At 42.3% G+C, this 27,202-nt stretch overlaps 2 protein-coding genes across 4 annotated transcripts; one reads left to right on the top strand and one right to left on the bottom strand.

Annotated features, from left to right (window-relative positions):
• On the top strand, window positions 1-12,307 carry unm_sa1261 (un-named sa1261). Its single transcript, XM_042087349.1, has 3 exons — window positions 1-178; window positions 2,830-3,032; window positions 7,500-12,307. Exons 1-3 carry the CDS (start codon window positions 1-3, stop codon window positions 8,388-8,390), a joined length of 1,272 nt encoding a protein of 423 aa, XP_041943283.1. The 3' UTR covers window positions 8,391-12,307.
• si:ch211-165g14.1 (retinoic acid-induced protein 1) lies at window positions 76-27,159 on the bottom strand. Of its 3 annotated transcripts, none has more exons than XM_042087308.1 (6): window positions 26,946-27,159; window positions 24,313-26,144; window positions 23,954-24,047; window positions 23,326-23,375; window positions 22,716-22,775; window positions 76-156 (listed from the first exon to the last, which is right to left on the bottom strand). In XM_042087308.1, the coding sequence occupies exons 2-5, from the start codon at window positions 26,140-26,142 to the stop codon at window positions 22,746-22,748; spliced, it is 2,004 nt and encodes a 667-aa protein (XP_041943242.1). In that variant the 5' UTR covers window positions 26,143-26,144; window positions 26,946-27,159; the 3' UTR covers window positions 76-156; window positions 22,716-22,745. The 3 variants fall into 3 exon arrangements, with proteins under 3 accessions (XP_041943242.1, XP_041943241.1, XP_041943240.1); XM_042087307.1 differs by lacking the exon at window positions 76-156 and adding an exon at window positions 17,011-17,739 and having other exon boundaries at window positions 22,708-22,775; XM_042087306.1 differs by lacking the exon at window positions 76-156 and adding an exon at window positions 17,011-17,739.
• Between the last annotated feature and the right edge of the window lie 43 nt (window positions 27,160-27,202).

The raw sequence follows: 27,202 nt of genomic DNA, 5'->3' as shown, positions 1-27,202 counted from the left end.
ATGACCTCGTCCTCCTCGCCCCACGTCTCCCGCGCCTCCATCGACATTCTGGAGGAGCTGCAGCTCATCGCCGCTCAGAACATGGAGAAGCTGGAGATCAACCGGTACTATGAGGTCATCCGCGAGCTGGGCAAAGGGACCTACGGCAAGGTGGACCTTGTAGTCCACAAAATCAGAGGTGAGTCAGGTGCTCAAACAGAAGCAACAGAATATCTCATTATAATCTATCTAATCTAAAATAATATTGAACATGAATTTTTCTAATTCTAATCTATCTAATCTAAATAATATCAAACATGTATTTTTCTAATTCTAATCTATCTAATCTAAATAATATCAAACATGTATCTTTTTCTCTGTGTAGACAAGAATACTGAAATGAAAATGTAGAGAGTTAAAGGGGCTTTCATCAAAGGCATCTGCCAGAGCCAATTTGGTGCAGACTGTCACATTCTGAATACTCAAAGTGCTTACATCGTGCTGTTCCAAATGTGTTGAATCTGGCCTCTGTAACTTGAGGCAAACTAATATGCCTTGATCCTTTATTTTCCGACTCCCAGCTGCTCTGGAGAAACCTACTTGTCAGGGTGTGAGCAGACGGCAATGCACATTCTTTGTAAAGATGGATGTACATAAAGTGAAATACCTGTGCAGATTACTTATCAAAACATTCACCTCTCAGAAATCTGACCAGGGTGCTGTGAGAATGCAAGCAAATTCTTCACCATTTGTCCTAATGCCTCGGCAGCGAGGTCTGTTTCAAAGGCTCTGTATCTCCCATGAATACACACTTTAACTCTGTGTGCAGTGAGGGCTAATGATGCTATTGAGCGTACGTAGTTTCACTGGTCTATTCTTTACCTTTTTTTTTGGTGGGCAGTGAAAAAAGAGCTCACCATCTGTTGCCGATGCAAAATGAGCAGGCCTTTTTTTTCTGAGAGCACACAAAAAGACAGGCTTTTTGAGCGACCTTCTGTTTGTTGAGTATGCCTCCGCTTTGCCTGCACATTGGCACTGGCTAACATACAGCTCACTCATGAAGTGCTTTTTGCCTATGCTCTTGAGTATATGAGTATTTATGGCATTTGTACAGCTCACGTTCTAAGACGCCCCACCCATAACTGTGTAATGGAGTATGATATTAGGGAGAAGGGCCAGAGTGTAACATAAAGGTTATGAATTACAGCTTAGGGAGTAGTTGGCAATGAAAAATAACTTTGGGTGCTTACTTAGCACGATCAATTTAGCAGCCCACTCCCTCTTGATGGTAATAGTTTTATGATGCAGTGATATACTCTGCACGTCCTATCTTTATGCACACCACTGTGATACAGCAAAAGAGCAGCGATTGCAGTCATGGAATGGTGGGTCATTACCCAGTGGCAGTGTGTGTGTGTGTGTGTGTTGTTTGGGGGGGGCGGGTGGGTTGTAGTTTCTGGTGTTTGCAAATCTTTTTATGCATTTTATGCATCTTTTTAAGCATTGCAAGAATAAGATTTAAGCAAGACATGCAGAAGCATTTTAGTTTCACTGCTGCTCTGATGCATTCGGCTCTTGAGGGTACATCCCTCTAAATAAATGCTATATCCAGGGTGTGCTCAAGAACTGTGTGTGTTTAACTATCCAATATAACAGTGGAAATCATGCACTCCTAATTAATCTTTCATAATATGGAAATACCTTTTTTCACATAGAGAACAAATGACTCTATGAGAATACATATTTGTGCAATGAGTCTAACTGGATAATTATGTATTTGTATGACTGCCCTTTTTCAACGTTCACATCCCGCAGAGAAGATGATTGACAGGATTTCATGCAGCTGTCTGGCTGTTTCTGTGCTTTACTAAGCTGCTCAAAGCAAGCTGACTGCTTTGTAGAGTCTTGAGCGATGCACTGTATTTTACCATCCGTGTCTCTCAGTGGAAGAGCAACAGGAGTGGAAAGATTCCCATCTGGCTAGCTGGTCTCCAACAATCTCCCCGTGCTGCAGTGGGGGAACCGCAGGAGGCTTTTTAATTCCATGGCTTTGTTCTATGCAATCACGATTACGGGAAAGACAGACAGCCACAACAGCATCGCTGTCCATCAGTGTCAGTTTTCAAACTCAGTGCTCCACTCAAGTCTCGTCTAGTTCCTGTGCATTCTCGTCATTGGTGGGAAAAAAAAAAAACAGCATGTCAGTATCGGAGATGCTTTGGACCATTTCCTTCCCATTTCCTTCATATACGACTCCCCCCAGACTTCAAATCCATTCTATTGCTTCTAGCGTCCTTACATTATAAATGAAGAGAAAGGATTCACCGGCAGTCTGAGAGCACAGAAGAGAGTTATTATCTATCTAATTTCAGATGCAGTCGTTCTTAAAACAGAACACTTGCTTACAAGCCTCAGGCCCCTGAGGAAAGCAGAGTTGACCTTAGACTAAGGTTTTCTTGGAGCAAGACAAGCATTTGAATTTTAATAGCTTTCGCCCCCTGAAAAACAGTTTGATATGGAGCGATCAGTATGAAGCAGAACTGTACATATTTAAGGACTGAGAAGTCGACCAGTGCACAATGACACCTAATATGATGCTTAGATGAATCCACTCTGTCATAATCAAATAGGATTCGTCCAAGACCTGATGAAAATACCAATTGTCTTTTATGGTAACATAAACGAATGTTCTTTAGTGTGCAATGTTAGAAATTACACCACGTCTTGGTCGAATCTCCTATTGCGACACCTTCTTTAGAATGTCAGCTGTGAGTTGATTTTTGTACACCTATATTATTATTTTATTCTACAATATATTGAGTCGTTGGTATGCCCTTCTGTGTCCCACAGGCACTAAAATGGCCCTGAAGTATCTGCGGAAGAAGACCACCAAGCTGAAGAGCTTCCTGCGAGAGTACAGCATCTCCCTCTACCTGTCGCCCTGCCCATACATCATCAACATGCACGGCATCGCTTTCGAGACAGACGACTACTACATCTTCGCCCAGGAGTACGCCTCCGCCGGTGACCTCTTCGACATCATTCCACCCCAGGTAAGGGAAGAGGCGTGATTTGGTGTGTGTGTGTGTGTGTGTGTATGTGTCAGCACAATCAAGTGTATGCTTCTGAGCTCTTATTACTTCAGTCGTTTCTCACAGGATATGATGAAAGGCCACCAGTATCTACCCGTGTTTCTGAGTATGGAAAGTATAATAACTAAAATATAACACAATATGTATTGTTAGTTGGTTATCTTGTTTATTGTGTGTAATAACGGCTATTAGAAATTAAACATTGTGAAATATAACAAATTGAAAAAATGAAACAAATTGACACTGATAATGGGTAAAAACTTTTCATGAGTATCAGTTCAGTTAAGAGTTTGAGTTGAAATGCTTGTATCAGTGTTTTTGTTCGGTGGTGCATCATCTAGCCGCAGGGCCAGAGTGGGGCCACTTTTCAGCCCGGGAGATTCAGGCCCAAGACCGGCCCACGTTTTCCATAGTGGTGGAAATTGGATAAATGAAGCAACATTTCAGCTCTTACTATCCTGTAGTTTTTATTAGTACCATGGTTCAACAAATGTGTAAAGGTTATATAATAATTCACTTCAACTGAGAAGTTAACAAAAAATATTCCACAAGTTAACAAAAACAGAAAGAAAGAAAGACTTTTGAAATGTAGCCTATCCCACGCTTCCACAAAGAGGCATATTGAACTAATGTTTAGGCTACATGTTTTTTGCATGGGTAGGCTATATTGTTGTTTGGTGATTTAGTTCCTTTACTACACCCTCTTCTAAGCAAACAAGGCATATAGGTTCATCATGTAGCATAAATATTTTGCTCTTTCTTACATGAAATAACTTTAATTTATCCTCTCTACTTGTCCCTGTAGTCATGGCCTCCTCATCACTAATTTCGGGCTCATCATTTTCAGTGGTCGACTGGTTGATCTGCTGCTCAGAGGCTACAATTTTTTACCGCATAGGCCTACACAGATCAAACTTCAGTTTTGTTATTAATATTTGCATACTGCAAAGTCTATGAATCGGATACAAAAGGCTAACATTTTAAGTAATTGAATATGTTGCTTGCAAATAGCTTGACAACGCTACAAACGTCCAATATTAGCCCAATAACTGCTAATAATCATTGCCTATAGGCTATCTCTCTTTACCAGTTGCCACTTTTGTCTGTAGGCCTAATCTAGAAGCTTGGCACATTTAGCAACATCTACCTGGCCGTTTCAGTCCCTCCTGGCCTCTTTCTACCATCCGTCCTTCCTGACGCTTATGGCTACTGAAGGGCCGGCCCGGCTATCCGTATCTGAAAAACTTTTTGGAAAAGACCAAATATGGACCAAACCAACTCTTTTTGGGAGGGGAGAACTCCCTCACATGGTAGGCTGCAACCCGCACAATGGAGAAGTTTGCCTCGAACGTCGACTACTAGGCTGCAGCCTTCCATGCCGCGGTCCATCCCTCCAATGAGCGTCGTCAAACAGGAAACGTCATTGACAGCGCCACAGTTTGTCTGAAAGAGCGACAAGATACTTGAGGTTGGACGCTGTAAAAGCCGGCGTCTTTGGAGCTAACAGTGCTAAAATCAAGGATTTGACAATAAAAGAGTTACACATGTACACCGATGTTTGCTATTAGTGTATCTTACAACCTATTAGCCTACTAGATCAATGGAAATGTTGTTGCGCTGTATCAATGTTACGTTATATCCTCAGAAACAGACGATAAAAAAAACGTAATTTCATGGATGTTTATGTGTCTGATTGGTGGGCAGTTGTTTATTCGATGCTAATTGGATTGGCTAATTGAAGTAACTTGCCCAACACTGCTTACTGTATCTCCAATAAAGTTTGTTCATTTTGGACCATCTGATCTTTTTTCTGTGAGTGAAAGTGCTTAGTGTAATATCTTTAAGAAATTTGAAGAATAGCTAATAAGTGTCTTGCTGTGCACATAAACACTTACACAGCATTACATAATGTAGACCATTACTTCATAACCTAGTCTAGCCATTGTCCACTAGCTTGTGCTGCATTTCAAACAAGAATTTCCATTAGGAATAGACAAACAATCAAGTTTCTTCGCCAATCCCAGTTCCACAGTTATTTATTTAGCCTTAATATTGATCAAAGATGAACCCATGGGCCACACAATATCAACACATAGGTAAGTAACATACAGGTAACGTCTGCACTTGTTCAGGCTACATTGACAAGTCAATTACCTTTTGAATGATGGTCAAATTAATCACTGCATTGATCTGGGTGTTCCGTTCCTGCAATTTACCTCAGAGTGACAATTTCACAGATTGAGTGACAAGAAAGATACGACATCATTATCACATCCAATTAGCATCGAATAAACAACTGCCCACCAATCAGACACATAAACATCCATGAAATTACGTTTTTTTTTATCGTCTGTTTCTGAGGATATAACGTAACATTGATACAGCGCAACACAGGCCCATTTCCATTGATCTAGTAGGCTAATAGGTTGTAAGATACATTAATAGCAAACATCGGTGTACATGTGTAACTCTTTTATTGTCAAATCCTTGATTTTAGCACTGTTAGCTCCAAAGACGCCGGCTTTTACAGCGTCCAACCCATAGACAGTAAAAGAAAGTCCAACCTCAAGTATCTTGTCGCTCTTTCAGACAAACTGTGGCGCTGTCAATGACGTTTACTGTTTGACGACGCTCATTGGAGGGATGGACCGCGGCATGGAAGGCTGCAGCCTAGTAGTCGACGTTCGAGGCAAACTTCTCCATTGTGCGCTACAACCCATGCAGAGGCACGTACCAGAATGCGGAACGTGTAGCCTACTTTAAGAGAAGTTAGACTAACGTGACAAATGTCAATATTTTTTTCCTCCAAAATTGAAGCGGACCACCGGGAATTCTCCCGATTCTCCCGATTACCCACCCCGGGCCTGTCTAGCCGCGAGTCCAACCTAGAGGCTTATTTGTGTTTCTACGTTTTCCTATTATTATTATTATTATATGCAATGGAAGTCAATGGCAGCCCATAGAACCGTCTGGTAAAAAGTTGGGAAATTTGGCACACTAATTGGGGACGGTCCCATGATTCATGTCACCAAGTTTCATGTCGGCAACTCGAACCCTCTAGCGCCACCACCACCAAGTGTGTTCACTCACGTAACTTTTGACCCGTAGGTCCGATTTTCAAAAGTCAGGTATTGTTGGAATCCTTGGACCAAGCCGAGTTCAACGCACCCTATGACGTAATTTTCCGCCATGATGGATTTTCCGCCATTTTGGATTTCATCAAAAACACTTCAAATGTATCAGGGGTCACATACTTTCTCTGATTCCCACCAAATTTGACACATCTTCAGACCAAGCCTCACAAAAGTTATCACTTTTTGTCTTCGGAAGTATTACCGTTCGCCCGTAAAAGCCCATCCAAATTTGCGGCGAAGCCGCCAAACAGGAAGTGAGCTCATATCTCAGCAATCGTTGCATGTATCAAAACCAAACTTGGTACATGGACTCATGACCCCATCAGGTGAATGCCGATTTTGTGACCTTTGACCTCTAGGGTCACTGCAATTAGCAAAAATGCATTTTGCCTTGTAACTTTTGACGTGCTAGACGTGAAACTTGCTTTGACAGCTTATGGCCATACGTCTGATTGCAGCATTGAGCTAACAGCATTTCGTTGCCATGGTTACTCCGGCCTCTCTGCTTGGCCCCCTCATTGCTGCTTGCAGCTATATTTTTAGATGCTTTTTCATGACAAATGTTTCAGGGGATATACTCTGAGATTAGGCAATGTTTTAAAGCAACACCAAAGAGTTTTTTGTACCTTAAAATAATGTTTCCAAAATTGTTTCCGTGGTTCATCAACTCGTAACAGGGTGAACGGCACTTCTGCATTCGCTTCGCGGCCCTCTATCGGCTATAACCGCACTATGTAAGTTTGCCAGATCGGGTAGCGGGCTTGTAGTTCGATGGAATGAGACATATGAAACTACAAATTTGACTTGCATGATGTCGCAATACATAATACTTTCATAAAATCATTTTGTTCAGTTATTTGTAAACGATGTTTTGCTGGATAAACAAATAGCGTGCGTGCAACAGAGGAAAAGTTCTTTGGTGTTACTTTAAAATTACAATAAGCTCTCCTACCAACAGTGAAGTTAAAAAGGGACAACGTGTAGCATTTTCACATGAAATGACTAGCATATACTATATTTTCAGACGTGGGAAGCTTTCAAAAGTAGGCATAATGCTATGACCTTGTGTATTGTGCTCATGTTCAGGGCACTTTTGGGTTTATACTTCTTCACTTTCTCTCATTCCGGTCCCTCACAGTTTAAAAAAAAAAAAAAATCTCATGCTGTCTATTTTACTTTCCAGGAAATGTTATAACAGGTTCTGATGAGCCTCTTTTAGTTCTTTTCCTTGGATAGCTAAGTCTGCTTTCTGCATATCTGACCGACATTCTCTCATTATTTTTTCCGTATCCAGGTGGGTCTCCCTGAGGCTGTTGCCAAGCGCTGTGTCCGCCAGGTGGCTATTGGTCTGGACTTCCTGCATGGCAGGAAGCTGGTGCACCGCGACATCAAGCCCGAGAACGTGCTCATCTTCGATCGCGAGTGCCACAAGGTCAAGCTGTCGGACTTCGGCATGACGCGGCGCGCCGGCTCACCGGTCAAGCGCGTCAGCGGCACCATCCCGTACACGGCCCCCGAGCTGTGCGATGCCTCGCGGCGCGACGGCTTCCTGGTGGAGCCCAGCACGGACGTGTGGGCGTTCGGCGTGCTCCTCTTCTGCATGCTCACGGGCAATTTCCCGTGGGAGAAGGCGCTGCCGTCGGACGCCTTCTACGAGGAGTTCTCCCGCTGGCAGCGCGGCCGCTCGGCCCAGGTGCCCTCGCAGTGGCGCCGCTTCACGCCCGAGGCGCTGCGCATGTTCCGCCGGCTGCTCGCCATCCAGCAGGACCGCCGCTGCTCCGTCAAGGACGTCTTCGCCCACTTCGACGACTACTGGATGCTGGACACGGAGAATGGAAATGTACCCGGCGTCATCACGGGATCGGTGTCACCTTCGGCGGTGTCGTCGGCTGGGGCGGGGGCTCACTCTTCCTCATCCTCCGCGGGCGGCAGCGGCCCTCCCGCCGAGCTCAGCTGCTCTTCGTCGTCCGAGGAAGAGGAGCTCATTGAACGTCTGAAGCAGCAGAGCCTGACAGCTGTGGTGACCAAGGGCGGCATCGTCATGGAGCCCGTGGCAGCCTCGCACTACTCCTCCTCGGTCAACAGCTCGCCCGCCTCCAACGGCGGCTACGAGCGTGGCTCTCGCGACAGCAACGGCAACGGCGGCCGCATCCTGGTCACCACACCCATCGAGATTTGTGTGTAACCGTTGATAGCCGTTTTATTTTTGTTAGTAAGCTGTGAGGCAGATGCAGTTTAGATTACTACTGAAACACTGGCCACCTTGTGGTCAGGGGAGGATGTGAAGAGAGACAAGACCGATAAGACTGTGTATATGGGACTGGATGACGGACAATGGGAAAGGACATGAGCTAGTTTAGACAGAGGTGACATTTCACTTTCCAAATTCCCAGTGTCACCGTGACAAAGTGTGAGGGAGAGAGGAAGACAATCACAGCTCATCCACCCTGTGTGTGAAGGAGGTGACAAGGTCACATTAACACCCACAACAGTAAACAAACAACAATGGAGACCAAACTGCATCCCCTGAAAACTAACTCGAAGGACAAGACGCCTGCCCTCCATTTTATTTTTGCAGTGGATCTGGCATGAACCTCATTTCCCTAAAGCAATATATCAAAAACAACATTGTGCAGTAAAGACCAAACAAGCAAACCTTTAAAAAGAAATGAACAACACAAGGAAGCACAAAAAACACAGGGATGGATGCCTCCGCAGATGAAGACGTGTAAAATGGACAGTTCTGAACCAACTGTTAAGTTATGCTTGATTATCAATTTGTAAATGCAATGTTAACAGTGGGTCTACTGTGTTTATATACTTGCGTGTTTGTGGGTATGAACCCATGGAAGAGTTTTTTTTTTTTTTCTTGTTTGGCTGATATAAGTTATTTATTTGAATCTTAACCTTTATTTGTGGCCATTCATTTTTAAGTGGTAACATTGGGTTTTTAAAAACAACTAACCTTTATGACCACAGCTGCAGTTAGGGAACATCAAACAAGGCCTCATCGTTTGGTTTACCAAATGTACAAAGTATAGTTAAATAAAATAACAAGTCATTTTGTGAGAGCAGTCCTGCACCATCACCTCCCCGCCCCTCAACCACTGTTCGAGCTGTGGAAACAACAACAAATAGTTGCCAGTCTTACTCTGAACCAGGAAAACAAAAGAGTAATGTTTGTCCGAGATCCAGAGAATGGGGTCATGTTTACATGCTTTGGGTTTATTACTGGAACAATAAGCTACGGGGTTCTCTGTTTTGTATGATGTCACTGGGTTAGGCCCTAGCAAGGGAGTTGAGGACTTGAGAAGACTGTATAGCTGCTACACCACATGCTCATGTACACAGATGCACATGCACATACACACAGGTGTAAAAAACACATGGAGGATTTTGTTTATCCCCCCCCTTTTCTTTGTACTCAGGTATGTCAACAAGCCTTTCAGTAACGCTTCAAAATAGCATTATTCATATTTGCTTTGTAACAGCAAGACAGTTAAATGATTACATCACCAGAATCTCAAATCATTTAGCAATTTAGCCCCCCCCCCCCCAAACAAAGCACTTAACCCAATAAAACCAGGTTTGGATTATGTAAGAAAAGTGTACTGTAGACACAGTGCTGCCAAGTAGTCATTTGCAGAGACACAGAGGAAATGCTTTCTGTCACAGATTGGCAGACCACCTGTGGAGAGTGCTGAGATCCATCTGCAGGGAAAGATTATTATTCTCCCTCTTGCCACGTACAGCGCTATTTGGACACTTGCGTTTGCAGTGTCATGCTAAGACCTGCTTTCTCAAGCCTGCAAATTAACTTCCCTGTGTCAAACTGCAAAAAAATGACTTCAGAACATATGGCCCACATGGACTGAAACATCTCTCAAGAGCAATGCTGCTGTTAAGGTCAGAATATTTTAAATGAAATGAGGCGGGAGATATTAATTACATTAATGAGTCCTTGTAAAGAAATTGAAATGAAGCACTGGACAGCACACTCTAACTATATCACTCGACTGCAATCTACAGAACAATACACTATTCATATGCCACCAGTATCTGTGCATGTGGACGTACTCCTGAAGTGTTTCTATAATTTGCTTGCAATTATTTGGTTTAATTTCTGGTACTTAAATATTAATCGAAATTAATGAAAGTCTGTTATAAGTGAAACATCACATTTGAAGATATGAAAATTAGCCCCAAATTATACAAAAAGCACCAGTAGTTTGTTTCAGTGCCTTGCATAACACTCCAAGCCACAAATTCTTAAAAAAGTGAAGAATTGAATATACAAGGCATTTAAGAGAGACTGTCCAAGATTACTGATGTGGAATTGATTTAATCACTGTAGAAAGCTGGCCTCTAGTAAACCAAGAAGAGGTTACTTTATAGATATTATGGGTAGACAGGTGTGGCATTATTATATTAAAATTAAATTATTTACTACAGATGACAGCTTAATATTGGGTACAAGACTGTCTGCATTTTGAAGTTAAAGTCATGTAACAGCATTCTGTAAAAACGTGTTGTGTTTATATTGTTTCTGAAGTTGTTGAAAGTCAGTTGTTTCTCCATAAACTCTGAGCAGATTTCATTTAGTGGTGACAAGCAAAATGAGCCGATGAAAAGTAACAGCTTTTATGGCCGGACATCTACAGAGCTTTCATTGACCTCCAGGAGTATCTCAGTTCACATGGACAGTAGATACTGACAGGTTAACACTACCGTATCACCCTCAAGATGCAGTCTGAAGTGTTTCAAGATAATCCCTCATGTTCTGCTAATAGTTTTCTTTTTTTCTCACTTAAGTTTCTCAGTGGGTGAGGCTATTTTTTATTAGAATATCTTGATTTTCTGTAAAGCCAAGGAACTGATTGACACTTTTGTTTTTCCTCTTAGTAAGGCATTGAATGATTTGACCCCACTGTCTATTTTATACACATTTTTATGGGGTCATCATTTGTGTAGATGTGTTAAAGCCAAGAGCATTTGTTTGAAACTGCATGGTCAAAAATAATATGAAAGCCGTATCCACACCTATGACGTCTATTATGTGATGACATTTTGCCGTGCCACAAACTTGCATCACTATAATGTTCTGGATGTGAGGGTTACTGGTCATTTACTACCTGCATTTTACTGTACACTGAGAGAGAGAGCGAGAGAGAGAGTGCATGATGAAAGCAGCTACTGAAAATGAAGAAGAGAATATCCGATTTCTCTCTGAATGCTGGGCAGACAGCTCTCTGTCCCCCCAGTCATGGATTAACATTTGTTGGCCATCCTGCCGTGCCCTCTGTTGTTTTACCAGAAGGAAATCTGAGCACATGCGATAAGGATGGACTTGAAAATGACATAAAATTCATTCGAAAGAGACTGACATTCCCCTCTTCAAAAATGGCTGGAGTTCTGCATTTCTCAACGGCAATGACGGTGGGTAAAGGAACATTTTTGAGACAAAGTCCTGTATTTGTTTGTCCTTTTTTGAAGAAATACCTGCATGAATAAAATACTGTTCTGAAAAAGACACTGGAAATAAATACATAGCCTTCTTGTCAACAGTGGTACAGGTCTTTTATTGTAGCATCAATGGAGCCGACCTCTCCAGATTCTCTTCACTACTTTGATTAACAGTTTTGCCACAGACTGTGGTACCTCTTTGTGCAATAGTCATCGTCTATGGAATTCAGTGGCTCTACTCATGTCAAATAAAAGGACGAGAACCTCACGTCTTTTTTTTTTTTCAAACCATGACCCAAAGCAGTCCGTGTGGGACAAAAAAAAAAAAAAAACAGCAACAACATAACAAAACAAAAAAAGAAAAGAAAATGGCATTAGAGACAGCCGTCTTGGTGTACAGTGCTGTTAGAAATGTTATGGAACCTCTGTGTCTCTGATGCATCCTCTTCATGTGCCGTTGTGTGGTGTGTGGAAGAGTAGTGTGTAGTTTAAAAGAAAAAAAAAAAAGTGTGTCGCTAGACTCGCTACAGAACTCTTGTCTTATACCGCAGAGCCATCTAATGGCAACCTGTCCTCTCCGAGACTTCTCTTTTTTTTCTTTCCTCTCATTAAAGATGAAATAAAGAAAATGGAAGCTTCTGTCTGCATTTGCTCTGTCCCTTTGAAGTGTGAAGAATCCCTAGGTGCATGGGAGAGAGGTGTGTGTGTGTGTGTTTGTGTGTGTGTAGCTAGGGGAAACAAGTGAGCAGCCTGTTGGCAGTAAGACAGAAAAGTGTACCAGAGCACTGGAGATTACTGCCAGTTACATCACAGAAGCAGCATGCTAAGTGGGCAAAGCTGCCTCTCAAATAGTGGTGTGATGATTATAATCAAACAGGACTCCAACTCTGTTCAGGCATTTGCACAGGGACCTCCTTCACACAAGTTGTGATGACTGTCATTTTCCAGAAGTGGTCGGTGGAAATGGTAGGCCTAGTAGTGCAGATGCAATGTTCTGTACCTTTGTACCTTGTTTCCCGCCTCGTCGCTTACCTCCATTATATTTGATGCCTAGCCAAGGCCCAAGCCAAAACAGCTGACCCCAACAGCTATTAGAGCTTGAGGTGGGCGGTAGAGTGCTCTGTTCCTTCCTACTCATAACCAGCATCCTGCCTAATCTCCTCAGCGCACACACACACACACACACACATATACACACACACACACAGTGATCTCTTATGAAATTGTTCAAAGGAGATTCTATTCTTAAGCCCTCACACTTGAAGCCTTCACTAGTGAGTGTAAAACAGACCAATTTATTTTCAAAGCCAAAGCAATACTTCCTTGTGATGACTGAAATACGGCAACAAGAAGCCCAGGTCTATCCAGAAAATAAAAAATGAGAAATGTGCTCTTAGAGGCCATGAGGAAAAGGCCTGTTGTCTAGACCTGCTGCAAAAAGAATACAAACATATCTGTGCAACAGCTAATCACAAAGACAAAACCAAACATATCAAGGCCGAATGATGTCCATGGAGGCGAGAAGGGAAGGGGGTCGGTGTGAGCGAGACACCAGTGCTGATACACGCTCATCCAGAGGGCTAGCTCATCGCTACAATCTCTTTCAGGGTGGACAGGCAGGAGAAAAATACGCTCACTGGAGCAGCAGAAATGCAGGAAAGGAAATGCAAGCAGTGCGCCTGCCCTGCAAAGCTGTTACCATCACCAGTCACACACACACACTGAGGGGAGGGGGAAACAGGTGGTATGGGGTTGTCGATGTGTTAGCATTAGCAACTCATGTTAAAATACACTAATTAGGCAGTGATTACCATCTCGTCTCAACTCTCATAGTGAATGCAGACACCTCCTGGTTGTGAACTGACTGAGGTAACACACACTTTCAGTTTCCCCCTGTTCATGAAAGCATATAGTGTTGTAGGCCTATCTCTGAAAGGGGCAAGGCACAAATGTAGGCCTATTTGGCCAATCAAATCAATTATTCAAAGCTTTAACAAATACACACAAACAAAAAACATGACAGCCTTGCCTATGACATGGATATAAGTGTAACATTGGGTTCTGCTAAATGCCTCCTTGACCTCTGGTTAGCCTGGTGGCCCGTCGGCTACAGATCAGCTAAAATGTTACACAAATTACAAAGTTGGCTCTGCTCCTGTAGAAGCAGCTAAAATGTTATTTACAATTCAGATGAGTGGCAATGCATTTACTGAGGGAACAGGTATCCTGGCAACAACAGAGCAGATGGAACAGACAGAGGAAGGACAAGCAGTTCTGGATTGGAATACATTGCCAGTGATGATTTCGGTTCATTTAACCTCATTTAACGGCTACAGTAAAGGGTTGCTTGCTTATATGTCAGTCTTGTCACTACATTCTTTATAATCCCATCAAGTCCTTGCATGTGGCTTGCTGACTTACTACATTAGTCCTGAGTCTACGAAAAACCCTGACACTGAAATATAGTCAGGAGGAGGAGGTAGGGAGCCAACCAATGGGGCTGTGAGTAAACATTTGCGGCCTTGCAGAGAGAACTTCTCCAAAGAGGTTTCAGGAATCAGCATCAGTAAAGCGAGAGCAGAGAGCTATAGGACAGAAGTGTGGGCAGACTCAATCTTAAAAAGGAATCTTCTGGAGTTGAGCTGCACACAAGATACGGGCCACTGTGCAAGAGCAACAACGTATTTCCATTCCCCTTGACTTCTACATGCATCCCCAACCCATTTCCAACCCAACTAAAGACAGATTGAAAAGATCATGGTGTTCATATAGTGACAGAGTAGACAACATCTGGAGACAAAACTGCAATAATACCACATCACTGACATTGCCTTAGGCTTATATACTGTGGCCACCAAGGCTTGCTGATCATGCTTCCAGATGCCTCTGAACAGGAGGACTAGAAAAAAGACTCCATACAGGGACTTAAAGCTGAGCTATGTGCTGTGATGGTGATCAAAGGAACATTTCTGCATGTGAACCAGGGAGCAAAGCAAGCTGGAGAGCAGAGGAGAGAAATGGAGAGGCATCAACTATATAAGTGAGAAACCTTGTGCAACAAGCCAACCACCAAACCCCACACACACACACAGACACACACCCTCCTTTTCCAGTTAACATCCAAGAAGATAAACAGCGGCCATGACTCATCGCACCATGCAGAAAGGCACCGAGAGGACTTCAAAAGGGGACTCGCTCGCCTGAGAATGCTCAGCGCTGATCGCAGCGCCTCCGAGTCCCCGAGCGACTTGCTGCCGTCTCCACACGCCTCGAGCTTCCGCACCGCCACACAAAAACGCCCCATGGCCCTGCTACAGCCCTAATTGAAGCTTAACGGGCACACACACACACAGGGATGCTGAGATGCTCACCCACACAACATGCCATTGGAAATGGCCCTGCAGAACAACTACACACTGGAGCATTGGATTGTATGTATGCATGGATGATGCCCTGCATTTAGAAATATCAAAACATATAAACTGAATTTTCAATTGATTTTGCAGCACAGGGCCAACAGGGTCAAGCAATCACAGTCAAGCAAACCATACAAAGGGCCCTGGCAGGTGCGGTGCAATAGAGTGATTTTCCATAGTATTCACTAGATGATTACAGTACATTGCAGAATTAATTAAATTACATTGCAAAATTAATCTCGAAGATAGATTATGCATAGGTTTCATTTGGGTGGGGATGACTGTTTTAGACAATACATTAATCAGGCTAAGCGAAATGGAGTTAATATGGTAAACATTAATACATTAAAATGTGGAATAATGCAGACAGAAAATGGACCAAAACAGTGAATGAGTCACGAGGATGTACTTTTCTCTCCAAGTGAACATATGGAACCCCTCTTTTGTGTAGCAACTTTCCATATGGTCTTTTAGAGGCTATTCTAAGAAACAAAATAAGGCAATGCGAATGATTAAATGCACAGGTTCATATTGATTGGCAAATCCATAAAAAAGAGCAACTTGCTTGCATAAAGGCACAGTTTGTTTGTTTGTTTGTTTGTTTGTTTAATTTAAGGCCATTTCAGCAACTAAGGCTATTTAATGGCCAGAGCACTGTGTGTTAGAAACAGAAACTTAAATATGTTTTTTAAAATCTATGCTAATAAGATATTCTAAAACCTTCAAAGGTGGGACCTTACTAAAAACATCAGCTATAGAATTTTGATGATAAAATTGTTGTCTTTTGGTTCTCAAGGCAGGGCAACAGATCAAAATATGTCTGCATAAAGGCACAGTAAGAGGCAGATCCTACATATGGATGTGGACCAGATGCCATGCTATTTTTTCAGTCAGACAAAAGAAGACGTGCTACTCTGAGTATGCCAAAGGAGATGATGAGGGATACAAGGAACATACAATATCCACAGGTCAGAGTGACAATCGCTATCCTCCTGCAGTTGCATTCAGCTCAGAAATATTTCTCTCCTTCTCTCTCTCTCTCTTGCTTTTGATGCTGAATATAGCACGAAAAGCCCTACAGGCAGCTTAGCACTGCATGAAAACTAGGAGGTCGGACAGGGTATTATGAGTCATAAACCAAAAAAAGCAATGGCTTCAGGGAGATTTCAACACAATGAAGATTTCTGGGAGGTGGAAATGAAAGTACTAGTATCTCTGCGCGGAAAGGTAAGGTATGGTATGAAAAAACATTCCAGCACCAAATGAAGGGTCCAAAAATATAACTTTCTGGCAGCAGAGACACCACATATTGGCTCTATATTTGAGCTGCAATGAGAATTGCAAATATTGAAATTATTTGATATATTGATTGAATATATTTGATTAAGCAAGCCTGTATGGGGAAAAAAGGGAAATAGTCAAAGCATAACTTCCTCCCCAGCTGGGCTGAGGAAGGGGTGTGAACTCTTGAATGATGTCTTGATCTGGATATGACATTCACCAGCAAATTTCCATAGAAATACTAACTTTGTTAAATACTAACAATGTTAAAACTAGCTCTGATGTGTCACCACAGCTCAGTCATATAATTTAGTTTACAGCTCATAAAAACCCATTTAAGGGTGCAGTTCCACTTTCCAACCGCAATGCCATGCTGAGCAGGTAACAGGGCTGCATATGGGGATCCGTCTCTTTCTCTGGGCTTCTCCCTCCATTGCCACTACAACCCAGATGGGAGGGCTATTCTAGCGCCCCCGTTCGAGAAGAACATCCTGGCAGGGCCTTCTGCTCCCTTCCTCCCCCAACAGCCCTCCATCCTGATGGCTTATTGAAGAGGGAACATAAAGCATCGCACCAAGGCCTTTCAGACACTTCACACCGAACATGGGGGATGAGGCCAGCAGCCAAAGAGCACACCACGACTAGTTAAGTAATAAAGGAATTTATTGAAATCCAACTTATTTGCAAAGCACGAGGAGTATGGTGAAATTGAGTAGCGGCAAATAGAACAGATGTATCTGCCCAGCCCAGATGCCAATGCAGCATTTCATTAGAAGGTGAGCAGCAGATGGAATGTGAACAGCAACTCAAAGGTTCCGTGGGACAATATTCCAAAGGTCCCTCCCTCACACTGATTCTCAAGTAATAAATACACATGTTAAAAAAAAAAAGCAAGTAAGAAATAAATATTTTCACATCAATGACAAGGGTCTGGGTCCCACGCATTCATTCATTCTACTCATTCTCATTTTTTTTTTGTAAAACACAAAATAAATTACAAATAAAAAGTTGGACCTCAAGGGCAAAATCGGTTTAAAACTAAAAAAGAATTAACCTTCTGCCTTTCTATTTGATGACCATAAGGTCCGAGTACTGACTCATATATGGCCTTAATGGACACCAGTTAAACTAGCCACAAACCAGGAAAGAAGGGAAAAAATTAAAAAAAGTAAACTCCATTGGTCCTTATGAAAATTGTAAACCTATTTTTCCTTTAAAAAAAAAAAAAAAAAAAAAAAGATTTTAAAAATCATCACATTAATTAATGTAAACATTTGCGGAGGACCCATTTCAGCCATCCCTGCAGGTTGTGTGCTGCGCTGAAGGCACGGGGTAAGGGACCGCGTCACCAGCTTCATGGCAAACAGGGTTGACCTGTAGAAGAGATACAGTGTGAATGCATCGTCCCAACTGTGCTGTTCCAATGTTAACTTCAGATCACATTCAACGCTGATGTAAATTATTTTAGATATTGTTATTATCACTATTATTATATAGCAAGTCAGAAGTGACTTGAAGTATCAAACTGCTGTTTTGGGAGGTATAGATTTCACAGTCTCTCTAAAACTGTTATAGCACTAAAGCTGGGTTATGTTACCAAAATGCACTAAATTTCCTTCTAAAAAGACTGGTTGATATGCTGGTCAAGAGAATAACGAGCTTACTCCTACGTGACCTGACTGAGCTACTCCTTTCTTGACTCTATTCAGCTCTATTCAGTTATCGCAAATGCTCTTGCAAGGTAGACCACAGAGGCAATTAGATGAGTTGGTCTTTCTGTCCACTCTCTGCCAAAAATTACCATATCAACTGCATAAAATTACTGGTACACACCTTCGTCATGTCATACTAAAAGGCCAGCTTACCGATCCACTTGGAGGTCCACATGGCTATATTTTACTGTCTGACTGGGTTATTATGAGAAGTGAGATGTTAACCTCAGGCATTTTCCAAGCCTCACGTAAGACTGCAGGTATCAAACCTCTCCTGAAGAAAAGAAACCTTGACTTCTCAGTCAGTTAACAACTACAGGCTGATGGTAATTTTGATACCACAGATGAATAGAGACCCAGTCAGACCAATAGTAAGAAAAATCAGGAACAGAGTTTATTTTTCAATGATGCGCATCAAGGGAGAGACAGCATGACTTCACCTAAATATCTATCAGCTGCTCTAACTAGACAAGGAAATAGGGTTTAAGCATCCTTCCAGGCTGACGGGAGATGGCGTTGGTCATCCCATCTCACGTGGACTACACTGAATCAGACTCTGATTAGTGGCAACCTGGCAATCCGGAGCAGATAGCTACTGACACAGCCATGCAGGACAGTGAAATACTGTAAAGTCATAATATTCCCGCTTATCTAAATACATAGTCACACACAGATATACTCAGGGACAGTACAGATATCATACAGTCATTATAGAATCATACTTTTAGTATCAAAGTGACCCACTAATGAGAAATGCAGAACATTAAACCACATATTGGAATATTGGACATAATGCAGAACATTAAACCACATATTGAAATATTGGACATAATGTTCTATTCCACTTTCCCTCAAGGCCCATTTCAAATTATTTAAGACATTTTTAACCAGATCAATAATAACTTAAAAACGAATAGCTTCTGTGATAACCTCCACAACATTTGACAAAGACTGAGAAACAAAGAAGAAAGATCGAAAATTGGTGCCTTTTAATAATCTAGGGCACTTTGGATGAGTACACATGTCAGGGCGGTGTTAGAGTAGTGGTTAAGGAGCTGGGCTAGCGTGCAGTAGCCTGAGAGTTGTGGGTTCAATTTCCCTGCTTTGACCAAGCCCAAGTTGCTCCAGGGACAATGTAATCCCTAGTTGACATAATGTTAAGTCACTTTGGACAACAGTGTCTGCTAAATGAATAAATGTAAATGGAATCTTAATTTCAATAATCATGAGCCATCACCAAATCACCATTTTGGCACCTCAGAAACATAGCTAAAATCAGAGATTTTGTTTCTAGGCAGGATTTAGAAAAGCATTTAGAAAATGTTTCTGATTTATATATATAAATCACCATTTTGGCACCTCAGAAACATAGCTAAAATCAGAGATTTTGTTTCTAGGCAGGATTTAGAAAAGCTCATCCACACTTTCATATTCTGCAGGGTTGACTAATGAAACGTTCTTCTCACTGGCCTCCCCAAGACATCCATCAGACAGGTACAGTTAACTCAGAAGGCTGCCAAGAGAGCAAACTACTCCAACCCTCAAGTCTGCACAGTCTGCCAGCTAAGATTCAGAATTGAATTCAAGCTCCTACTTACTTTATGCAAGACACTAAATGGCTTGGGCCCTAAATACTTTGCAGAAATGCTAATGCCATACCTGCTAGAGACCTTAGATATACTGAAACCGTCGACTGAAAAAATAGTAGTCCCCAGAACCAAAACAAAACAAGGTGAAATGGTATTTTGGATTATTTAACATGGATTATTTAATAAAAGGAATAATCACAAAAAAGGTAATTAAGCCATCCTTAAAAATATTTTGTTTGCCGTAACCCGACCGACCCTGTCAATTTAGAACCGACTCAAATATTTATTTTTTTCCCCTTTTAGTCTGACCGACTTGCCGGTTGTAAACTTGCGTTAATACCGACCGATTGTTTTTTTTTTTTACTCTAAACAACCAATACAAATGCAATAAAATAATATTTTTAGTAGGCCCAAGTACTGTGAATATAAATTGCCTACATGCAAACGTGGCTCACTTAAATAAAACCCTGTGGCGTCATCTCTACACCATTGGTTTTACGCATGTCACACTATGGCCTAGGCTATTTATTTATTTAATGACACTTAATAGAACGACGTTGTTTTTTGGAACTTTCTCAGAAACAGAGCAGAGACTGTATAATACAATACTCAATGCTATACAGTGTATAGTCAAATTTCAATATAACGTGGCCAAGAGCTATTGTAGCCTTCTTTCTGGGTACATGTAGATGAGCCCTATGACCCCAAAGTCTGCCATGACCGGGCCTCAGGTCAAAGAAGTTTGAGAAAGGCTGGTCTATATAACCTGCATTAGAATGATGTTTGCAATGGTGCGCCTGAAGGCACGGGTTGAAGACCCAGTCAGTTACGTCACGATATGCACATTTGTGTAAATTCATTCCTACGTAATCACCATGACCAAAATTGTACTTTTTTTTTTTACTTTGAATCTTGAAAAAAAAAAAAATATTGACCTACCTACCGACCCATTTTTTATTTTTTTTGGCTGTTACTGCAAACAAAAATATTTTTAAGGATGGCCTTATGGTCACATTTTACAGTGGGCAATGGGGTAAGTAGCTCCTCGGCAACTGTTTGCCCAACCCATCTGACTGCAAGTCAAGACAAGACGCATGACATCTCTACAATTTGACAGGACAAATACTATGCCAATAAATAATATATGCCAATAATCCTAATAGGGTCATTCCGTGTCAAATCAGATAAGGTTGTTGTTGTAGATTTGGGAAAAAGTGCAAAAAGAGTGACATTATGGGTAGTATAAACTTGTTTTCGTACGCATTTGGAATCATTATTTTTTTTCTTTACATAATATATTTTATTAAAGGTTGTATCAGCGATTTCAGGCCCAAAAAAGGCCCAAACATAAATGATCCTCTAATCTTCCCTAATGATCTGCTAGCTGCCTGCCCCATAAGCAGGCCATCAAAAAAACGTGTCTCTGTAGGCAGCCTAGGCTCCGAGATCTGTACACAAAAACAATTGCTACCAACAAGTGTTGGCAACCACTCAAAGGCAAAATAAAGTGTTTCAACCAATAACCGACGAGATGTGCGTTTAGAAGAGTTTCAATTGCACGGGAGGGAGGGGGAGGGAGTAGCGAGCTAGCTCTCTGTTTTGTTTGAACATCAACAGAAGTGACGTTACCCCGCTATCGCTGATACTACCTTTAATGTTGTACCAATATTCGAGATCTCCACATATAATGGGGAAGTTGTGTTTTTTGGTCATTTTCATAGGATTAAAATTGTATGTGGGGTAGCTAGTAGGCACTTGGTATGTGGGGTAGCTAGTAGGCACTTGGTATGTGGGGTAGCTAGTAGGCACACTTGGGATGTGGGGTAGCTAGTAAGCACTTGGTATGTCAGGTAGCTAGTTGGCACTTGAAAATATATGTGATATGTGAAAGTTTGGTCAGACTAAGAATAATACTTTTCAAGAAATTAATGCCCAATCATGGCCTCCAAGATAAGGCATTTCTGAGTGTAAAAATGATACAAAATCAAGTGTGAAAAAATGTATGAAAACATTGGAATTTCACAGAAATATTTTACAGGTCTTAGTTTTGGGTCCTAAGTATTAGGTAGACTTTGAGCTTTGAGCAAAAACTATTCCTGGATTTTGTCTGACTTGACACGGAAGGACCCAATACATTTTTGGAGCCATATTTTAGTTTACATGTTTAATTTAAGAAGTAATATTAATGCAGTAATTTGAGATTTTCTTATCGATTGTAGAGATTCTGAGCTTTCTACTGACAACACAGTTATGCATGTACAGTAGCATATACTGTTGCTTGGTGATTCTATTTGGATCTCATTTGGCCCAGCTTTTTCAAAGTTTAGGTCTCTTGTAGATTAGATGAACAAGATATATGCTTAGTTCATCAACCTTTAACAACATTCCTGAGTTGTATGTGCAGTAATGCACCAGGCTAAGGTTTCTGCAAAAAATTTCTCTACTGACAAGATGCATGACACCCCTAGATTTTAATTATACTAATTTATAATAATATAATTATATTATTTAATGACATACTACTGACATTTCCTAACATTGTGGTTGCTGATGATGGAAGCAGTACTTACTGCACCTACACAGCACCTCGACTGTAGTCGCAAAGAAGTGCAGCAGCCTCTCCTTCTTGTCTTCTCTTTTCAATGTACCGGTACACAAATGAATATTGTCATGTAGGAGTAGGAATGGATTTCTTCAGGAAACCTTGCAGTGTTAATGTACTCAATCGTGTCAAACTGTGTCTTCCTCAAAATTAAGCTATGGCAGCGGTGACGCTTAACTACAGGCCTTGATGTTAGAAAATCTTTTCCTGCCTGCCTTTTATGTAAATAAATAAAAAATGCGCTCATATTCCAAATAGCATTCTTTGCTGACAAATTACCTAAGATGCCGAGACAACATTCACATAAACTCTTTGTTCATAAGCAATGCTGTTCGTGACAGTGCTGTTGTTTTAAATGTCAAAATAGTTTATACATATGGATTAGTTAAAAGAGGAAAGAACATCGGCTTTCCAGCCACCAGTGCAGAAATAAGCTCACCCACACACCTTCACTGGCACCCTGTCTCCTCTTGCTCGTCATCTAGTGACAGGTCGGTGCGACTTGTTCTGGGGAGGAGACGGAGATTAACACTGGCTCACATTTCATTATCTCTGGCTGTCAAAGATAATTTTTTAATCTAAAAGTCGGTTTAAATGAATCAAAGTTACTGCTGACATTTTGGCATGAATGAGGTTTGAATCATCTACATCCCTCAACCAACCAGGTCCTTGTTTCCCTGACAACTTCACACCACATTCATCATTAAATGACCCAAGAAATACCATTTGAACAATGTTCAAATGTTCTATTGTTGTGGCATGCCCTAACATTGTGATTAAAGGACCATCAAGTATTTTATTGTGGTATAATGCTTCTGGATTTAGAAGAAACTAAATGTATAATAAAAAAAACAATGTTTCCCAATATAATTCCCTGAAACATTTTGCCCTTGTTTCTTGCTTTCAGATCTTCTTAATGTATTTGTTTCTTTACATTTCTATTTTACACAATGAAGGTAAATGACTTGACTTTTAACAATTACAGTGACAATGTGTGGGTCTAGGTAAGTTGAGGGGGCATCAGGTGTATACAGTAATATATGTCAAAAACGCCTACCTTGTGCTTGGGGCATCTCATGGAAAAGTTGTCCTCACTCAGTAGACAGCCTAAAAAAAAAAAGAAATGTATGGATTAGATAACAGGAATGAGACATCCCGTTTAACTCTCTTTCTCCCTCACACTCACACGGTCACATTTAGACAGACAGACAAACCAGTTCAAAGAAGAGGCCAGACAGTCCAGAAGTGCCTCCCACACACAGGAAGTGCTGGATTGAAAGCAGGCTGACTAACTCCTGACACTTTGCCACATTTGTTCAGCGAGACCCCTGACATGACATCTCTCATTGGATCTGCCACCGCAGTGGTTCTAACATCGAAACAAAACAAAAAAACAACAGACAGTTTCCGTGACCTGTCTTTTGTGACTTATGTAAATGCTGACCTGATTTACCAGTTTTAGGTGGATGAAAGAGTGGGTGCGTAATGTTTTTGTAAATTGGTTACGTATGGGTAACTTTTTAAATTTTAGGTGAACACACAACTTTTTAATCACACAATTTGACGCTGCAAAAATACATATCTATCTGTTTCCAAACTGTGCCCTTGTCTCTTTTCAAATGCACGCTTGCTCCAGTGAGACTGTGACCATATAAACTGTGGGCTCGTTGGCGTGCCACACTCACCTGACTGCAGGGCACAGATGTAATGGTACTTATTGCAGCATCCCTTAAAGAAACAGCCGAGTGTGGCTCCCACTTTGTGGCAGCATGAACAAACCTGCAGAAAAGACACGTCGTAAGGGCACTCAACTTCCACCACAATACATGATGCAATGACATAAGAACTTGGACCCTGACCTTAAAATACATACTTGTACAAGTATTTTTTTTTTACTTTTGTACCTTCTAAAGCTATAAAACAATAGACAAAATCCAAATATGGATGTGTCTGAATGTAAGGAAATCATCACACTATTTCACAAAAGTGCTTTACTGGGCGCTATTCCACAGGTGTTCTGTTTAAGTGCGGAGTTTTAACTCACAGTCTCCTCCGCGAGCCTGATGGCCTCCTCCAGCCCATACAGCCTCCCTTTGATCAGGAAGACACCTGCAGACCAGATGCTGCAATCCTCATGCAGCCAGCGCTCGCCAGAGTTCCGGTCCGCCACCAACACAGCAGCAGCTTCGGAGCCGTCGTCTTTGGCCCAGTCTCTGCGGGGCCTCTTGCTGGGATTCCCTGGGGAGTTCTCTACGGAACCCTGACTGGCTCCGGCGCATTCTGTGTTTTGCACCTCCCTCGGGTCCCACTGGTCCAGCAGCTTCGAGGGCGGGTTGCATTTGGAGGGGTAGTACGGCCCGTGCAGGTCTCCCAGGCCCATGCTGTTCGCGGGCCAGCCGCACAGGCTGCAGGTCTGTGTGGGCATCCCTCTGCTGTCGGCGTTCAGGCGGCCCAGGCGCAGGCAGGAGGTGCTAGGGACCGTCCCCGTGGCCTGAGCAGCAGGCCTTAGCGGCGCAGCGGAGCGTTGGCGCCCCTTCTTCCGCAAGGCCTCTTCTTCCTCCTGCCAGTTGACCACGGTGCAGGCGGAAACCCCCCTGACCTCAACACGCACGTAGGGGCAGAAGTTGGCGTCCGCCCGGCTGTCCTTCTTCTCTTCCTTCTGGCTCAGGTTGGCATATTTCAGCTTGATTTCTGGTTCTTGGGGCGCGAACATGGAGGAGGAAGATGACGGGGCCTGGCGATGCTTCTTCCGCTTGCGCTTGGCAGGAGGGACTTTGCCAGCCGAGGCCTTAGCCTGTCCAGGGCTCCTGGTCTTCTGCTGCTTTGGTGTCGGTTGTGCATTCACTGTTGTCACTTCACAGGGGGCTCCAATGTCCTCGTCAGAGGATGCATTGCTGGATGTGGGTTCTGGGGGCTGTGCAGCAAAAACCCCTGAGGTAGAGTATTCACTTGCCCAAATGTACATGGCATCGTCTCCACATTCTCCTGAAGAACCAGTGCTATTTGTGTTAGTGTGGTTATTATGATGAGTCTGTGCACAAGCTGATAGCTGTGGGCTCGTGGATACTTGGGGACTTGGGGTGTTTTTGCTATAGTTGGACACAGGCACCTCTACGACATCACTGTCATCACTCTCGATGTATACAGGGGAGGAAGAATGTCTGACCTCAGCAATGTGCTTAACCATTACTTTTTTATGAATCGGGCTGACCTTGTGCCCCTGTGAAGTGATGGCTTGATATGAGACATTATGCGATGGCAGCTTAGGAGGAGTACCAACACTACTTTCAACAACAGTCTTATAGCCCTTTGAGGGACATACAGATTTAGACACCCATGGTGTTGAAGAATTGGTCTGATTACTGTTACACCCAAGGGAGCCCATTGCATTTTTCCCAGCAGCCTTTGGCATTGGCAAATGGCTGGCAAGTCCATTTTGGTGGTTCACCCTGGGATGTCTACTTGAGTGACGTGGCACCTCCTGATCAGCGTTCCTGACCATGTCTTTCTTCGGTAGTTCTGCCTTGCAGTTGTAGACTACAGAGGGAAAATGACTAGCAGGCAGGTGTCCATTAGACCTGCTTTGGGAGCCTAAACGAGGACTTGTATCAAATGGTTTCCTGTGAGCAACCTTTGGGTCATCCTGTGTTGGAGTCTGCGGACAAGGCTGGGAAATACTATGTTCTGCTCTGACACCAGAAAAACCCATTGGACTTTGGCCAGCTGTGCCAAGATCACACCAAGTCGGCTTTTTCACCAATGCCTCTGTGGATCTTGAACTAATGTGGCTTTTTTTGAAATTCATTGAAAGATCCAAAGCTGGCAGAAGGGAATCTTGACAATGGATCAGGTTTGACTGGTTCAGAGGTTCCATAACTGTAACATAACATGTGAACGTGTCAATATCAATCAATAAAAAACACATTATGAGAGACATTATGAGACTTTGCATTTTAGTTTACTGTTGATATTTCACTTAACTCCCTCCAACCATGTTAAAACTGGAAGTGTCAAAATCATTCTGAGAACGTCAAAATGTATTTAAAAAAATAAATAAATAAAATCATTAATCGTTGCTATAACGTTAACCCCGAGACTGGCGAAACTGGGTGACTGAGGTAAAGTTAAGGGAAGGAACTGACATAACACTGTGTGTCGCTAGTGAGACAGCGCATCCATAGTGTGAACTCTAACATTGACTGCATACATCTGTGGTGGTGTGACCCATTCAGTGTAAAATAGGGTCGGCAGCAGTCAGACACATGAGAAGAACACAAGGCAATCGATATAACAAATTTGAAGTGGGGACCGGTGTCTTAGCAGAAAACCCCATTTAAAGAGCAAAACAGGAAGAAAACGGAGTTGATTCTTGCCCAATAAGTTTAGAGTTACGTGTTGTTTCTATAATGTCTGATTAAAAATAAAGTCAATTGAAAATGTAAAGAGTCTATTCAGGCATCACTGAATACAATGGGATCAGGACGACAAGTGCAGGTGTCTAGTCACATCAACTGATATTGTAAATGAAAGTTAAAGGCTATGGCTACCTAGCCACGCTAGCTAAACTGGTAACAAAAGAAGCAACACTGTTAGCTTCTGAGCTAGCAGTTATCCAGCTAGCTAACGTTAGCAAGCTATCCCAGTTTATATCACATTTAAATTATCTAAGGTACTTACCAACAAATGCTACCTCATATCTCACAGGAGAAGATATTCCGAGAGAATATCATGGCGCCGAAGGCACAATTCACACGTAAAACATTTACGGTACTAAATGAAGCCCATATCCAAGAACAGGTCCACGAGCTACACTTCCAACCGGGTTCCTCCAGTCAGCTGTTGGCCGCGGCTGCCACACTGCGAAGCATCATGGGATAGTCAGACATGATGAAGGCAGCTGCAGGGCAGTTTGAATAGGTCCAGCAACAAAACTT

This window comes from Alosa sapidissima, chromosome 3 (assembly GCF_018492685.1).
Source record: "Alosa sapidissima isolate fAloSap1 chromosome 3, fAloSap1.pri, whole genome shotgun sequence".
NCBI classification, from domain to species: domain Eukaryota; kingdom Metazoa; phylum Chordata; class Actinopteri; order Clupeiformes; family Clupeidae; genus Alosa; species Alosa sapidissima.
This window is presented reverse-complemented; position numbering and strand designations above follow the sequence as displayed.

Bases quoted from the DNA above. Each gene is read 5' to 3' on its own strand.
- unm_sa1261 (XM_042087349.1), top strand. From the start codon at position 1: ATGACCTCGTCCTCCTCGCCCCACGTCTCCCGCGCCTCCATCGACATT. The intron at 179-2,829 runs GTGAGTCAGGTG...TGTGTCCCACAG, and splicing joins TGTAGTCCACAAAATCAGAG to GCACTAAAATGGCCCTGAAG. The intron at 3,033-7,499 runs GTAAGGGAAGAG...TTCCGTATCCAG, and splicing joins TCGACATCATTCCACCCCAG to GTGGGTCTCCCTGAGGCTGT.
- si:ch211-165g14.1 (XM_042087308.1), bottom strand. From the start codon at position 26,142: ATGGAACCTCTGAACCAGTCAAACCTGATCCATTGTCAAGATTCCCTT. The intron at 23,376-23,953 runs GTGAGTGTGGCA...TTTTTTTTTTAG, and splicing joins CATCTGTGCCCTGCAGTCAG to GCTGTCTACTGAGTGAGGAC. The intron at 22,776-23,325 runs GTAGGCGTTTTT...TCTCCTCCCCAG, and splicing joins TGAGATGCCCCAAGCACAAG to AACAAGTCGCACCGACCTGT.